The sequence below is a fragment of the Neoarius graeffei genome, chromosome 7, assembly GCF_027579695.1.
Source record: "Neoarius graeffei isolate fNeoGra1 chromosome 7, fNeoGra1.pri, whole genome shotgun sequence".
Taxonomy (NCBI): Eukaryota; Metazoa; Chordata; class Actinopteri; order Siluriformes; family Ariidae; genus Neoarius; species Neoarius graeffei.
This window is the reverse complement of record NC_083575.1, coordinates 42,257,372-42,274,543: the sequence shown is the minus strand read 5'-3', so window position 1 is coordinate 42,274,543 and position 17,172 is coordinate 42,257,372. Positions and strand designations below refer to the sequence as shown.

The 17,172-nt window shown below is 41.5% G+C and overlaps 1 protein-coding gene across 2 annotated transcripts in view; it reads right to left on the bottom strand.

Moving 5' to 3' along the window:
• letm1 (leucine zipper-EF-hand containing transmembrane protein 1) overlaps positions 1–17,172 on the bottom strand; it is a 108,008-nt gene that overhangs the window by 63,224 nt on the left and 27,612 nt on the right. For both annotated transcript variants that reach the window (XM_060925701.1, XM_060925702.1), the window contains exons 2-3: positions 8,926–8,983; positions 8,157–8,634 (exon numbers count right to left, since the gene is read on the bottom strand). In XM_060925701.1, the coding sequence (XP_060781684.1) occupies positions 8,157–8,634; positions 8,926–8,983 (536 nt within the window). The remainder of the gene's footprint in view (positions 1–8,156; positions 8,635–8,925; positions 8,984–17,172) is intronic.

Sequence of the window (17,172 nt, the reverse complement as noted above, 5' to 3'; positions counted from 1 at the left end):
AGATTTCAGCGCATTCTGTAAATTGCTCTAAATAATGCATTGCTAAATGCTGTAAATTTATATGAATACTGGCACATCAATCCATTAACCAGGTGTTCAAAGACCCAAGAACATCTTTAGCTCTTACCAATAACATAGATCAACAAAATAAATAAATGACCATTACTGGGTTCCTTAATGAAGTGGGTGGCAGCGGGGGCGTGGTCAAGAGTTGGTTTGTGAATGGAGGGTGGGGCCAGGGATGGTGAGTGGCAAAGTGATCTCACCTGTTGTTAATTGATGTGTGTGTGCGTGTGTGTGTTTCAGTGATGGCCAAGCGTTGATGAGGAAGGGAACAGCAGAGACGTGGCAGTCTCCCAACCAGAGCGCGCGCGCACGTGTGTGTGTGTGTGTGTGTGTGTGTGTGTGTGTGCGCGTGCGTGTGTGTGTGCGTGCGTGCGTGTGTTTCAGTGATGGCCAAGCGTTGATGAGGAAGGGAAGAGCAGAGATGTGGCAGTCTCCCAACCAGAGCGCGCGCGCACGTGTGTGTGTGTGTGTGTGCGTGCGTGTGTGTGTGTGTGTGTGTGTGCGCGTGTGTGTGTTTCAGTGATGGCCAAGCGTTGATGAGGAAGGGGAGAGCAGAGATGTGGCAGTCTCCCAACCAGAGCGCGCGCGCATGCATGTGTGTGTGTACACGCGCCGTGCGTGCAGATGTACAATTTAACTTAAAGCAGAAAAGCAAGTGTTAAAAATAAAATACTGTGTTCAGCATCATTTTCCCACCTGTCTCAGGGACAGACTACAAAGGGTTTTTCAGATTATGAAAGCATTAAATGAATAGCAGCAGGAAACTAAGAACTGAACAGAGTTTTCACTATTAATCAGACACAGTTCCATCCAGGCCCTGTGATGACCTGGCGACTTGTCCAGGGTGTACCCCGCCTCTCGCCCGTAGTCAGCTGGGATAGGCTCCAGCTTGCCTGCGACCCTGTAGAACAGGATAAAGCGGCTACAGATAATGAGATGAGATGAGTTCCATCCAGGAAATATTTTATTTGCATTTTCCATATGAGCAAAATAAAAATGTGTTGTTTTTGAGCATTTGCTTTAATGAATAGGTACAGTGTCTTGCAAAAGTATTCATCCCCCTTGGTGTTTGTCCTGTTTTGTCGCATTACAAGCTGGAATTAAAATGGATTTTTGGAGGGTTAGCACCATTTGATTTACACAACATGCCTACCACTTTAAAGGTGATTTTTTTTTTATTGTGACACAAATAATAAGATTAAAAAAAAAAAAAACAGAAATCTGGAGTGTGCATACATATTCACCCCCCAAAGTCAATACATTATAGAACCACCGTTTGCTGCAATTACAGCTGCAAGTCTCTTGAGGTATGTCTCTATTAGCTTAGCACATCTCGTCACTGGGATTTTTGCCCATTCCTCAAGGCAAAACTGCTCCAACTCCTTCAAGTTAGATGGGTTGCAAGGCAAGGCAAGTTTATTTATATAGCACATTTCATACACAGTGGCAGTTCAATGTGCTTTACAGAAGTAAAAGCAAAACAGTAAGCAATAGAAAATAAAATTACATAAAATAAATGGGGAAGAAAAATAATAAGAATTAAACAATAGTAGAAATAAAATAATAAAATGAAGTAAAAGTTCAAAAAAAACCAGCAGAATAAAATAGAATAAAAGTTAAGTAAAATTTAAAACATGCAGAGACTAAAAGTAAAGAGTTTAAAACATGTAGAGATGACAATATTAATAATTTAGCAGAAAGCAGCTTGGTCTTTAACCTAGATTTGAAGCTGCCAACAGCAGGAGCATTTTTGATGTCCTCTGGGATTTGGTTCCATAGCTGTACTGCATAGTAGCTAAAAGCTGCTTCACCATACTTTGTTTTAACAACAGGTTTTAACAGTAAATTTTTCTGTTGCGATCTGGTAGATCTGATTGGGTTAGGCTGCTGCAACATATCAGAGAGGTAATTGGGCCCATTTAGAGATTTGTACACCAGCAGCAATGCTTTAAAGTCAATTCTGTAGCTTACTGGAAGCCAGTGAAGGGACCTTAGAATTGGAGTAATGTGCTCTGTTCTTTCTGTTCGTGTGAGAACCCTCGCCGCTGCATTTTGAAACAGCTGAAGTCGTTTGATGGTCTTTTTTGGCAGGCCTGTGAAAAGGCCATTGCAGTAGTCAACCCTACTAGAAATGAAGGCATGTATAAGTTTTTCCAGATCATTTTTTGACATAAGTCCTCTTAGTTTGGAAATGTTTTTTAGGTGATAAAATGCCGATTTAGTGATTGCTTTCATGTGACTGTCAAAGTTTAGCTCACTGTCAATGAAAACACCAAGATTTTTAACCATTTCTTTTGTTTTAATCCCCTTTGTGTCAAGAATAGTGGTAATCCTGAGTCTTTCATCTTTTTTTCCAAATAGAATTACTTCTGTTTTATCTGTGTTCAGCTGAAGAAAATTTTGTGACATCCAGTTGTTGATTTGATCGATACACTGGTAGAGACATTCAAGGGGGGCATAATCATTAGGTGATAGAGCAAAATAAATTTGGGTGTCATCTGCATAGCAGTGATACAAAATTGAATTGTTCTTGATAATTTGCCCAAGTGGGAGCATATAAAGGTTGAATAGTAATGGTCCAAGAATCGACCCCTGGGGGACACCACAGGTCAAGGACATTGATGTTGAGGAACAATTTCCCATGGTAACAAAGAAGCTTCTATCTTTTAAGTATGATTTTAACCAATTGATAACTTTACCAGTCAACCCAACCCAGTGTTCAAGTCGATATAGCAGTATGTTGTGATCAACAGTATCAAAAGCTGCACTGAGGTCCAGTAATACCAGGACCGATGTTTTGCCTGCATCAGTATTAAGACGTATGTCATTTATAACTTTAATCAACGCTGTTTCAGTGCTATGATTGGCACGAAATCCTGACTGAAAGTTATCAAAACAGCTGTTTGATATCAAGAAGGCAGTTAATTGATTGAAGACAATTTTTTCAAGGATTTTCCTGATGAATGGTAGATTTGATATTGGCCTGTAGTTATTTAATACTGAAGCATCCAGATTATTCTTTTTAAGTAGGGGCTTTACAACGGCTTTTTTCAGGGACACAGGAACAATGCCAGTCTCTAGGGATGTATTTATGATTTGAAGCACATCTGTAATTATAAGATGAAGAACAGACTTAAAAAAGTTGGTGGGCAGAATGTCCAATTCAGATGTTGAGGAACTGAGATTTTGTACAGTTTTTTCAAGAGTCTCATAATCAATTAAACAAAATTCTGACATTGTGTTGAGGTTATCTGTCTGTGTCACTGGTGATTGCAGTTTTTCAATTATTTGCAACTGAGATATATTATGAGCAATATTCTGCCGTATTTTATCAATTTTACCTTTGAAGAAGGATGCAAACTCATTGCATTTATTAACTGAGAGAAGTTCAGGTGCTAATTGTGGTGGGGGATTAGTTAGCTTCTCTACTGTTGAAAATAGCACACGGGCATTGTTCATATTCCTGTTGATGATGTTGGAGAAGAAAGACTGTCTTGCTTTACGAATTTCATAATTATATTTACAAAGCATCTCTTTATGGATTTGATAATGGATGTGAAGTTTAGATTTGCGCCATTTTCTTTCAGTCTTTCTACATTCTCTCTTTAGCAGGTTAACAGCTGGATATTGCTTCCATGGTGCTTTCTGCTTATCATTGACTCTTTTAATTTTGAATGGAGCAATATCATCCATAATTTGGGTCATATTTAAATTAAAAATTTCCAGTAAATCATCTACAGAGTCTGACATTTTGGTTGAGATCTGAGAGAGAGCTTGCTCAAAGAGAACACGTGTTGTCGTTTATGACTCTCCTACCCATAGTCGTTGAGCTGTTCTGAATGTGAGGAGACATAGAAACATCAGAGAAAACACAAAAATGATCAGATAAGGCCAGGTCAACAACAGTAGTAGAAACAGTAAGACCCTTTGTGATGACGAGGTCAAGGGTATGACCACGAGAGTGGGTCGGCCCCTGTACATGTTGTACTAGGTTGAAGTTGTCAATAAGTGCAAGTAGTTCTTTGGCATAAGTGTTTTCAGGATTATCTACATGCAAGTTAAAATCCCCAGATATAATAAGACAGTCAAACTCTAAGCAAATGACTGACAACAGTTCACCAATCTCTTCCAGAAAAACTTTGGCTGAATGTCTCGGAGGCCTGTAAATAGTTAATAATAATATGTTAGGAGAGCATGTAACAAGTGCACATAAGTGTTCAAAGGATGTAAAATCACCAAGTGAGGATTGTTTACATTGAAAAGAGACTTTGAATATATTTGCGATCCCTCCACCTTTCCCCTGTCGGGTAACATTCATAAAATTAAAATTTGGGGGAGCTGCTTCAATAAGGGTGGTAGCACTATTTGCTTGATCCAGCCAAGTTTCAGTTAGAAGCAAAAAATCAAGATTGTGTTTGCAGATAAGATCATTAATTAAAAATGACTTGTTTGAAAGTGATCTAACGTTCAGAAGAGCTAGCTTTACAGAAAGTCTAGAAGTAATATCCGCTTGGGCATTCTGATATTGTTTTGAAACAGGAAGGAGACTAGACTGGTTTACCCCCTGGGTTAAATATGCTCTATGTTTTCTATTTCTTATCAACACAGGAATAGAGAATGGCATAGGCATACTGGGTCCCAGCTTGTTTTCAAAACTACACCCAATGCAGGGACCCACAGCACATCATACAAGACTTTCTGTATGTTCCATTTGGTTTGACGGTGAAAGAATTGGAGATGTCATGTATCTTTTAGATGGTGAAAAAGATTGGTAGCCAGCTGAAAGTCCTGGGCGAACACAGTTCAGTCTGTTGGTTAATTTTTGATGAACTGGGTACACTGCTTGTCGCGACAGATTTGGGCTGGAAAAAGAGAGTGTAGCCATTGGCAGCAGTCTCTGCATACTATTCGGGAAATCCATGCAGGGGGGAGACGGAGATGGTACAATAAAATCAGAAGAGCAACACTTTGGTGAGGTCTTTGTAAGTGTCTCCATGACTGTCTCTGTGGTGACTGTCTCCCTGATAGTCTCTGTGATACTTGCATGGGGTCGAGATGTGGATGATGCAGCCTTGACATGATTATCTTTAGTCAGGTCCTCAATCTGGATGGAATCGCATGATAAAATCGCATGCTCACATTCTCCGTGTGATTGTTGATGTCCTTGGCAGTCTGCCCCAGATGGTTCTTGGCAGTCTGCCCCAGATGGTTCTTGGCAGTCTGCCCCAGATGGCTGTGTGTCCTTGGTGAAGACTTGCATAGATGATTGTTTTGGCTTTGCAGAGGTATTGTTGATATTAACTAGGTCAGTCTGCGACATCTTATCAACTGTTTTCCTGAATGTTGGCTGAGAGAAAATTGCAAGTCTATAATGATCTGCTAAGACTTTGGTCCCAATCCAGCTGAGTTCAGTGCTATTTGGCTTGAAGAATTCTCTGCGATTCCAGAAAAGGTTAAAATTGTCTATGAAGTTCATACCAGATGAAAAACAAGTTTTTCCAAGCCAGGTGTTAAGACTGAAGAGTCGAGTAAATGCAAAGCTTCCCCTTGCAGGGAGTGGGCCACTGATAAAAGATTGTATTCCAGTCTTATAGAGATCAGAAAAAAGTTTTCTGAAATCATCTTGGACAAACAGCTGTTCTCTGAAAACATCATTTGCTCCCACATGCACAACAATACGTTTGATAGTTTTATGCTCGGACATGAGCTTCAAAATGCTGTCTTTGGTGTCAGATATGGATGCATTTGGAAGGCAGCAAATAATCATTCCATGTCCTTTCAAATGTCTTACAGTGGAATCACCAAGAACAAGGGTTGTGGGATCAGGTGGTGTTACGAGCTGCTTTTTGCCTCTTCCCACAGCTCTTCGGTTGTGGTGCGATCTCTTTTTATGATGTGTTTGTCCGCCTGAAAATTCCGCTTCCACATCCCTGAGGCATTCAAATTTGTTCTGAAGCCTTATGGGCTGTGGATTTTCCATAGGATTGTAAATCCTATTGTAATTTGTAGACCTAGCTCTATTTCTAATAGCATGGCTGTGGAGCATGGGTTGCATAGTATCAGAACGAGCTGGTGTTGAGGTAATTACTCTTCTGGTTTTATTTTTGGGCCTGCCACCCATCATGTGCCAGTTTTCTGTACTCACATTTTGCCCTGTTAGATCGATGAATTCACCCACTCGATCTGCAATGCCATCGGCCTGTCGGGGTGCATTCTCTGCATTCTCAGCCACTGTTTCTGTACTCCTTTCCTGAGATATCGCTCTTAATTCGTCCGTCTTTGGCAGAGCATCAATCTTTGATTCCAGGATAGAAATCCTCTGTTCTAGTTCTGTGCATTTTCTGCAGGATCTCCTGGATTTTTTTGCCCCCTGGCATTTTATTTTAAAAGCTAACTTATCTTATAAGGATGAAAAATAAAATGAAAAAAATAGTGGAAATTAAATTAAAATTAAATTAAAAGCTTATAAAGATGAAAAATAAAATGAAAAAATAGTGGAAATTAAATGAGAAAGTAAAGTAAAATAAAGATCAAGTAGGAGCAAAGCAGGAGCAAAGCAAAGAAGCGTCCTACTCGTTTGAGTAGTTGCATTGGTGTTCAGCAATCTTCAAGTTATGCCACACATTCTCAATTGGATTGAGGCTGCTTTTTGATTAGCCCATTGCAAGACATTTAAATGTTTCCCTTTAAACCACTCTAGTGTAGCTTTAGCAGTATGTTTAGGGTCATTGTCCTGCTGGAGCGTGAACCTTCATCCCAGTCTCAAACAGGTTTTCCTCCAGAATTGCCCTGTATTTAGTGATATCCATCTTTCCTTCAGTCCTGACCAGCTTTCCTGTCCCTGAAGATGAAAAATATCCCTACAGCATAATGCTGCCACCACCATGTTTCACTGTAGGAATGGTGTTCTCAAGGTGTTGGGTTTGCGCCACACATGGCATTTCCCATGATGGCCAAAAAGATCAATTTTAGTCTCATTTGACCAGAGAATCTTCTTCCATGTGTTTGGGGAGTCTGCCACATGCTGTTGGGCAAACTCCAAACGTGTTTTCTTCAGCAATGGCTTTTTTCTGGCCACTCTTCCATAAAGCCCCACTCTGTGGAGTGTATGGCTTAAAGTGGTCCTATGGACAGATACTCCCATCTCTGCTGTGGATCTTTGCAGCTCCTTCAGTGTTCTCTTTGGTGTCTTTGTTGCATCTCTGATCAATGCCCTCCTTGCCTGGTCTGTGAGTTTTGGTGGGCGGCCTTCTCTTGTCAGGTTTGTAGTGGTGCCATATTCTTTCCATTTTGCTATACTGGATTTAATGGTGCTCTGTGGGATATTCAAAGTTTGGGATATTTTTTATAACCTAACCCTGATCTATACTTCTCCACAGCTTTGTCTCTGACCTGTTTGGAGGCTCCTTGGTTTTCATGTTGCTTGCTTAGTGGTGTTGCAGAGTCAGGGTCCTTCCAGAACAGCTTGATTTATACAGACATCATGTGACAGATCATGTGACACTTTCATTGCATACAGGTGGATCTTAATCAACTAATTATATGACTTATGAAGTGAATTGGTCGGACCAGCTCCAACCAATTTAGGGGCTTCATACAAAATGGGGTGAATACCAATGCACACTTCAGATTTCTGGGGTTTTTTTTTCATCTTAATTATTATTTGTGTCACAATAAAACAACAATTTTCACCTTTAAAGCTGTAGGCATGTTGTGTAAATCAAATGGTGCCAACCCCCCAAAACTCCATTTTAATTTCAGCTTGTAATGCAACAAAACAGGACAAACACCAAGGGGGATGAATACTTTTGCAAGACACTGTAATTGGCCAAATTGCACAAAAATGCAAAAAAGAGGACACAATCAATGCAAAATAAATCTTATGTAGCAGGAATGCTATTTACTAAGGCTGAAATTCACTTATGGAGGGCTACTATGTGCATAAAAGTATATGATTGAAAAACAGGTATTAAGCCCAATGCTGCCAGTGAGCAGAATCAGAGCATTTGCATGCACTTTCTCTAAATTATTGCTACACCGTCACGTTTGTTCAAGTGTGTGTGTGTGTGTGTGTGTGTGTGTGTGTATACCTGTCTTCTCTCTCTTCGTGACAGTGTGTGTCCATTCAGCACTCTCCACAGCATGCGTCCCGTGATGGTCGTATCGATCCACAGAAGTCGGAAGCCATGGTAATAGTGCTTCACCTCATCAATCACGCGTTGCCCTAGCGTTCGCCGCACTGGTTCCACATCCACGGTAGGGCTGTAGATGGGTCCTCCCTCCTCTAGTTTTTTATTTCGGTCTTTTAATGAACGCAGCGAGCGCTCCACTTTGGAGTCATCATGAAGACAGCTTGAGGTGTGAACCCACCGTACTGGTGTGGCCCACTGCGCAACTGTCCAATAAGAGACAGAGTGGGTGCGGCTGAGTGCAGCAGATTTGGGTATCGGGACGACACAGTAAAGACAAGATGAACTGGTCGGTGAGCACTGATGCACATATGAATGGTCAGGATACAGCCTGAGAGAGAAGGTCTGAGCTGCCAAACTGCCTCTGAGAACCTCGGGACTATTACAGAGAGACACCAAAGTCAGACTCCACTTTCAGCAAATCTATTTGACCGTTTCAGAGAGAATTTAGATCATGTCATTTTCTAAAAATCGCCTATCATAATGAACATAAAAGAGACATACTAATATCCATTTATCTTCACGTTCGTCATAAATTGTGCTTCTGCACAGTACTCAGATGAACATTTGCATAAAACTAGTTAAAGAGTAATAAAAAAAAGGTAAATAAATAATAAATTGCAAATTATGTATTCCTCTCTGACGCTTGAGCTTTGACCCTTCTGTGTACCTGTTTGTAGCCAGACGGAGTGCAGTACAACTGAAGCAGGCTACTTCTTTCAGCTTTCCTGCAAGGAAAAAAAAACAAAACAGTCCTGTTCAAAAGACATGAACTTTATATAGACCTCTGATCTCACGGTCAAGAAATCAGTTACTAAAATAATCTTCATAATGATATGCAGTTGGATTTTTTTTTACTTTAATGTGTAGGTGCTTTATTAACTCTTGGGTCCTAATTTTTTTCATGTTGGGTTTCACAAAACAAGTTCAATGAACAGCTGATAAACTATTTTAATTAAGCCGCATACATTACATCCCTGTTATATCCCTTACCTGCACTCTCAAAATTACAGAATGGTGTTAATACAACGGATATATACATACAACCCCGATTCCAAAAAAGTTGGGACAAAGTACAAATTGTAAATAAAAACGGAATGCAATAATTTACAAATCTCAAAAACTGATATGGTATTCACAGTAGAACATAGACAACATATCAAATGTCGAAAGTGAGACATTTTGAAATTTCATGCCAAATATTGGCTCATTTGAAATTTCATGACAGCAACACATCTCAAAAAAGTTGGGACAGGGGCAATAAGAGGCTGGAAAAGTTAAAGGTACAAAAAAGGAACAGCTGGAGGACCAAATTGCAGCTCATTAGGTCAATTGGCAATAGGTCATTAACATGACTGGGTATAAAAAGAGCATCTTGGAGTGGCAGCGGCTCTCAGAAGTAAAGATGGGAAGAGGATCACCAATCCCCCTAATTCTGCGCCGACAAATAGTGGAGCAATATCAGAAAGGAGTTCGACAGTGTAAAATCGCAAAGAGTTTGAACATATCATCATCTACAGTGCATAATATCATTAAAAGATTCAGAGAATCTGGAAGAATCTCTGTGCGTAAGGGTCAAGGCCGGAAAACCATACTGGGTGCCCGTGATCTTCGGGCCCTTAGACGGCACTGCATCACATACAGGCATGCTTCTGTATTGGAAATCACAAAATGGGCTCAGGAATATTTCCAGAGAACATTATCTGTGAACACAATTCACCATGCCATCTGCCGTTGCCAGCTAAAACTCTATAGTTCAAAGAAGAAGCCATATCTAAACATGATCCAGAAGCGCAGATGTCTTCTCTGGGCCAAGGCTCATTTAAAATGGACTGTGGCAAAGTGGAAAACTGTTCTGTGGTCAGACGAATCAAAATTTGAAGTTCTTTATGGAAATCAGGGACGCCGTGTCATTCAGACTAAAGAGGAGAAGGACGACCCGAGTTGTTATCAGCGCTCAGTTCAGAAGCCTGCATCTCTGATGGTATGGGGTTGCATTAGTGCGTGTGCATGGGCAGCTTACACATCTGGAAAGACACCATCAATGCTGAAAGTAGGGCTGTGTGATATATCGAATATACTTGATATATCGCCGAAAATTCTGTGTGAGATACATAAAATTATTATATCGTAACTATCGAGTATGTTATGGTCATCTGCCGACTTGCATTTGTTTCATGTTTGTTGTGTTTGTTTAAAACCTTTTCCGGTGGTTTTCTCCCTGTCCCTCAGGCAGTAACGTGACAGGCTGCCTAAGGGTAAAGAAAACAATAACGTCACGCACTCGCCAACCAATTCCGGGAGACATCTCCGTGCTGAAAGGAACTTCCGGGAAGATTTTCTAGTTTCGGTTGTGTTGCCAGATTGGGCTTTTTCCCGCCCAATTGGGCGGTTTTAAGTGCATTTTGGCAGGTTTTGAACATATTTTGGGCTGGAAAACGTCAGCAGTATCTGGCAACACTGCCAGCGGGAAGATTTTCTAGTTTCGGTTTACAGCGCTGACTCAGTTCATGCAATCGCTGGTGGTGCATAGGCTACCATGTAAGCTCTGTCAATTTCAGCGACAAATTAAAAATGAAAGCGGACGAATTGGTTCCTAAAAGAACTAGTAAGGGGTCAGTCATCCGGCATTTTTTGGATATCGCGAGGAGGACGTGGAACAGCAAATGCCAATTTGTAAAGTGTGCAAAAAAAAACCTGTCATCATGAAAGACAGCAGCACTACAAATATGTTCCATCACCTGAAAACTCACCCGGTACAGTATGAAGAGTATCTTAAACTCCGAACTACTTGCCCACAAGCTAAAACCACCACACAAGCTAAACAAATGACCATAGCGGCCTCGTTCTCCAAAGCCACCCCATATGAGAAAACGAGTCAGAGATGGAGAGCTATAACGGATGCAATCACTAACTTCATTGCCGAAGACATGATCCCAGTTAGTATAGTGGAAAAACCAGGCTTCCAAAAATTACTAAACACAATCGATCCCAAACATGAGTTGCCTGGTCGCAGACATTTTACAGAGAAGGCAATACCGGAATTATACACATCTGAGAGGCAGAGCCAGAAAACATTCAGTTCAAAAGTGTGCAAAGAGAAAAATAAAGTTTTGCAGATCTCTCTCTTCTCTCCCTCCATCTCTCTCTCTCTATTGTGAATGTTCCAGTGGTTCTCAGTAGTCAGGTTAATAGCTTGGAGATCTATTTTTAAAAATAATTTAATGAATGAGCACTTTTCTTATTTAGGCTAAATGTCTTTCTCAGTGTTGAGCTTGCACTTTATTGATTTGAGCTCTGAGCAGCTCTGTATTGTATTGCCCCTTTGTTGCAATTTTCAAGATTGTTTTTGCAGTTTGTGCCACATCTTTGTTGAATAAAAATAGTCTTATTTCAATTTAATTGTGATTAATCACTAACATGAAAATTTAAAATGTGTTGTTGAAAACCACCTGTAAAGTTAACCAAGAATGTTATTTAATCTGCAGGGATTGTAGTGAAAACAGTAAAGAGTAAAAGTTAGATTTCATGGGGTCCTTTAGAGGAGATTTAAATATATCGAGATATATATCGTATATCGTGAAATGGAGAAAATGTATCGGGATATTCATTTTTTCCCATATTGCACAGCCCTAGCTGAAAGGTATATCCAGGTTCTAGAGCAACATATGCTCCCATCCAGACGACGTCTCTTTCAGGGAAGACCTTGCATTTTCCAACATGACAATGCCAAACCACAGTGCATCAATTACAGCATCATGGCTGCGTAGAAGAAGGGTCCGGGTACTGAACTGGCCAGCCTGCAGTCCAGATCTTTCACCCATAGAAAACATTTGACGCATCATAAAACGGAAGATACGACAAAAAAAGACCTAAAACAGTTGAGCAACTCGAATCCTACATTAGACAAGAATGGGTTAACATTCCTATCCCTAAACTTGAGCAACTTGTCTCCTCAGTCCCCAGACGTTTACAGACTGTTGTAAAGAGAAAAGGGGATGTCTCACAGTGGTAAACATGGCCTTGTCCCAACTTTTTTGAGATGTGTTGTTGTCATGAAATTTAAAAATCACCTAATTTTTCACTTTAAATGATCCATTTTCTCAGTTTAAACATTTGATATGTCATCTATGTTCTATTCTGAATAAAATATGGAATTTTGAAACTTCCACATCGTTGCATTCCGTTTTTATTTACAATTTGTACTTTGTCCCAACTTTTTTGGAATCGGGGTTGTATATATAATATGGAAACAGGGCAGCACGGTGGTGTAGTGGTTAGCGCTGTCGCCTCACAGCAAGAAGGTCCGGGTTCGAGCCCCGTGGCCGGCGAGGGCCTTTCTGTGCGGAGTTTGCATGTTCTCCCCGTGTCTGCATGGGTTTCCTCCGGGTGCTCCGGTTTCCCCCACAGTCCAAAGACATGCAGGTTAGGCTAATTGGCGACTCTAAGGCCAAGTTTACATTAGACCGTATCTGTCTCGTTTTCTTCGCGGATGCACTGTCCATTTACATTAAAACGCCTGGAAACGCCGGGAAACGGGAATCCGCCAGCGTCCACGTATTCAATCCAGATCGTGTCTGGTCCGGTGCTGTGTAAACATTGAGAATACGCGGATACGCTGTGCTGAGCTCTAGCTGGCATCTCATTGGACAACGTCACTGTGACATCCACCTTCCTGATTCGCTGGCGTTGGTCATGTGACGCGACTGCTGAAAAACGGCGCGGACTTCCGCCTTGTATCACCTTTCATTAAAGAGTATAAAAGTATGAAAATACTGCAAATACTGATGCAAATACTGCCCATTGTGTAGTTATGATTGTCTTTAGGCTTGCCATCCTTCCACTTGCAAGTGGTAAGTGATGTGTGCTGGGATCACACACACAGCGGCTCAGTCCCGAATCACAGCTTGTGCACTTCACTCGCGCGCTCTGTGAGCTGCGCAAGGCCGGATTGCGCACCCTCCAGAGGGCACTCGCTGTTCAGGGTGGAGTGATTTGGAGCGCAGGATGCCTGCGGAGCCGAGCGTATCCGTGTATTGGCATTGCTGTGTGCACGCAAACCGTGTATTGGTGTTGCTGTGTGCACACTAATCGTTTTAAAAACGTTAATCTGATGATCCGCTGATACGGTCTAATGTAAACATGGGCTAAATTGACCGTATGTGTGAATGTGAGTGTGAATGGTTGTCTGTGTCTATGTGTCAGCCCTGTGATGACCTGGCGACTTGTCCAGGGTGTACCCCGCCTTTCGCCCGTAGTCAGCTGGGATAGGCTCCAGCTTGCCTGTGACCCTGTAGAACAGGATAAAGCAGCTACAGATAATGAGATGAGATGAATGCAGAAACAAGTGTTTTATTGAGAAATACACCGCTCATATTTTTCATACGTGCTACATCTGGGACATGCAGATTCAAAATCGTGACATAAATCTTTAGATGTCACTCGTGAGGAAATTGATGAATTCATGTTTTGATAAATTTGGGTACTTTTTGTTTGTCTCTAAGAAGAAAATCACATGTTGGTTTGAAGATATGAAGTTTATCTTCTCGTGTTAAAAAACTTAGATTTTTCATATGAAATACATCACGGACCTGAGTGACATATTTAAAGAATATTGGCTGGCATTTTTCGTGGTATATTGGATATATTCCATTCAGCTAGCATGATATTAAACGAGTTGAAGATGAGTTCAATATCATGCTAGCTGAATGGAATATATCCGATAGACCACGAAAAAAGCCAGCCAATATTATTATTATTATATTATTATTGTATGTACATTTATACATACATAAGAAGATAATAATAATAATAATAATAATAATAATAATTATTATTATTATTATTATTATTATTATTATTATTATTATCTTATGGCATTTTCAATTCACTGTGACAGCTTACTGCAGGCGCCACCGGCGAATAAAGGAATGCTTCCGCGCATGCGCAGCAAACTCTCTCATTGGATATTCGCATCAGCTTCTACATGTGACATTATGTTGTCTTGACAACCATGCAATATCATAAACCATATTCAACGCTCATTCTCTATTGGGTAGAGTGACGTAATACACATAGGATAAGTGATATCATAACAATATTGCTTGCTATCAAACCAAATGAATGAAACCTGCTAGAAGGGAATAGAACACGTTTTTATTCCAGTGAAAATGTGTGTCCTGTATGTATAGCAATTTCTGATATTTCACTCTGATGACGTCACTCCCAGTGTTTTCCCGCTGACTAGATGCACGTTGTCAAAATGGCGAACCAGTTCAAAATTAAAATGATTTTGATTAACTTGCATTTTTTTGTTTGTTTGTGGATGTGTCCGTATAATATAAAAGAACATTACACGGTGGTGCAAAGATATGAAATGTATCCTCTTGTGTTGAAAACATTTTCACTCGTTTGCTTCGCTCACTGGTAAATATGTTCACCACTCGAAGATAAACCTCATATTTTCACGCAACCGTGTAATATCCTCTCTCTCATAAATATTACTGGAAAACCTCCTAATTTATGCAGGTGTTGCAATAGTGAGTCAATAAAAGGAAAGCATTCAGGAGACTACAGTTATCCATGATCTGGGGGAAAAAAAAAAAGATTTCAGTGAAACCAAGTCTGAGGTGCTTGTGTGAGTCAAGTTTCCATTCTGACCAAATACACACATCCTCATTCTGTGAAGGAAGGCGGTTAAACTAAAGGAAGAAAATCCTCTCTGATGTCGTTCGGTCTTTAGAACTGGAAGTCAAATGATGAAGAAAAGAAAATCCTGGTTAAAATCGTACCCGTGATAAAACAATAACATGCTCACTTTCTGGCATGAGAAAAGTGCTGATTCTGAGAGCATGAATTACAGACGGAAAAGAGGTGATGGTTCTGATTCAGGTAAATTTCAGTAAATAAGACTGAGGCTTTAGTAAATAATGTAGACAGTCTTCTATATAGGAATGAAACCTAACATTGATGTAACGGTGTCCAAAGACAATGACAGTACTTAAGAGTTTGGCACTGAGTGAGATGCTTTTCAGGCACGCCTCTACTGCTGTGACCAACAGGCAAAAACACATTTAGCACAAGGATAAGATCAGCAGAATGAGAGCAGGAATAGCAGTAAGGGTCATGGGATTTCCTGCACCACTGAGATCACTGGAAACCTCCATGTACTGGATATTTCCTGATGACTGGTTAATATCCCGGGCAAAGATGAGGCTGTGTTTGGTTAAAGGGGAACCGAAGTCATTTTTAAACTTGCTTTATTTCTTAATTAATGTGTTATTCAATTACGTTTCGGTTTTCATCTCATCTCATTATCTCTAGCCGCTTTATCCTGTTCTACAGGGCCGCAGGCAAGCTGGAGCCTATCCCAGCTGACTACGGGCGAAAGGCGGGGTACACCCTGGACAAGTCGCCAGGTCATCACAGGGCTGACACATATGGCCCTTTTCCACTACCCTTTTTCAGCTCACTTCAGCTCGCTTCAGCCCGACACGGCTCGCGTTTCGACTACCAAAAACCAGCACGACTCAGCTCGTTTCAGCCCTGCTTAGCCCCTAAAACTCGCACCGTTTTGGAGTGGGGCTGAAGCGAGCCAAGCCGTGCCGAGTGAGGTTGGGGGCGTGAGCAGACACTCCCCTGTGCACTGATTGGTGAGGAGGAGTGTCCTCACATGCCCACACACGCCCCGCGAGCACGCTGGGATCTGTAAACACCGCAAACCCGGAAGAAGAATAATTACGAATTACGAGAATTTCTGAAGCCTTATGCGCCTCGCCTCATCTATACGCTCTTGCCAGTATCTGTCCGCGTTGTCGGTGACAACAAGCCACAGCACCAAGACCAGCAACACTAACGACTCCATGTCCTCCATGTTTATTGTTTATTATTCGGGTCGTGAGACTACCGCTTAAAAGCTCACTGAATCAGTGACATACAGAGCATCGTGGACGAGTTCGCGGAGCGCAAGGCTCGTCGTATGCCCTTCAAATAATGCGCGCAGTAGGCTATTGATGTTTTATTATGAGCCATGTACAGTATGTCGCCTAATGTTTTTTTGTTTCTGAGTTACATGTTCGTTTGAAGGACTTAATGTACAAAATAACATAGTTGCACCCCGTAGTGTTGAAATTGGTAAACACAGTGCATTCAGTGAGGTTTGCACCGCCCTCCTTTTATTTCTGACTCTTCCTGTCACCGTTGCAACCTCTGAGCGCTCATTCGTATGCCCTTCAAATAATGTGCGCAGTATAGGCTATTGATGTTTTATTATGAGCCATGTACAGTATCCTAATGTTTTTTGTTTCTGAGTTACATGTTCGTTTGAAGGACTTGATGTACTAAATAACATAGTTGCACCCGGTAGTGTTGAAATTGGTAAACACCGCAGTTGCGGACATTTTGTAGCCTAAAATGATGTTATGATAAGCTTTAATAAAGGGCCCGGTCATTTGCCCCGCCCCCGGCCCGGCTCTGACTTGTTCCGCCACTGTCACTGATGTCACTGTTTGCGCTGCTTAACGACATCACGTGACGTCCACCCACTTTCGCTAACTCCACCCAATGTGTCCACCCACTTCCAGCCAGCACGGTTCAGCGCGGTTGTAGTCGAAATGCAACTCCAACAGCCCCGCTCAGCTCGACTCAGCTCGACTCGGCACGGCATGGCTCAGCCGCGTTTGTAGTGGAAAAGCGGCAATAGACACAGACAACCATTCACACTCACATTCACACCTACGGTCAATTTAGAGTCACCAGTTAACCTAACCTGCATGTCTTTGGACTGTGGGGGAAACCGGAGCACCCGGAGGAAACCCACGCAGACACGGGGAGAACATGCAAACTCCGCACAGAAAGGCCCTCGCCGGCCACGGGGCTCGAACCCGGACCTTCTTGCTGTGAGGCGACAGTGCTAACC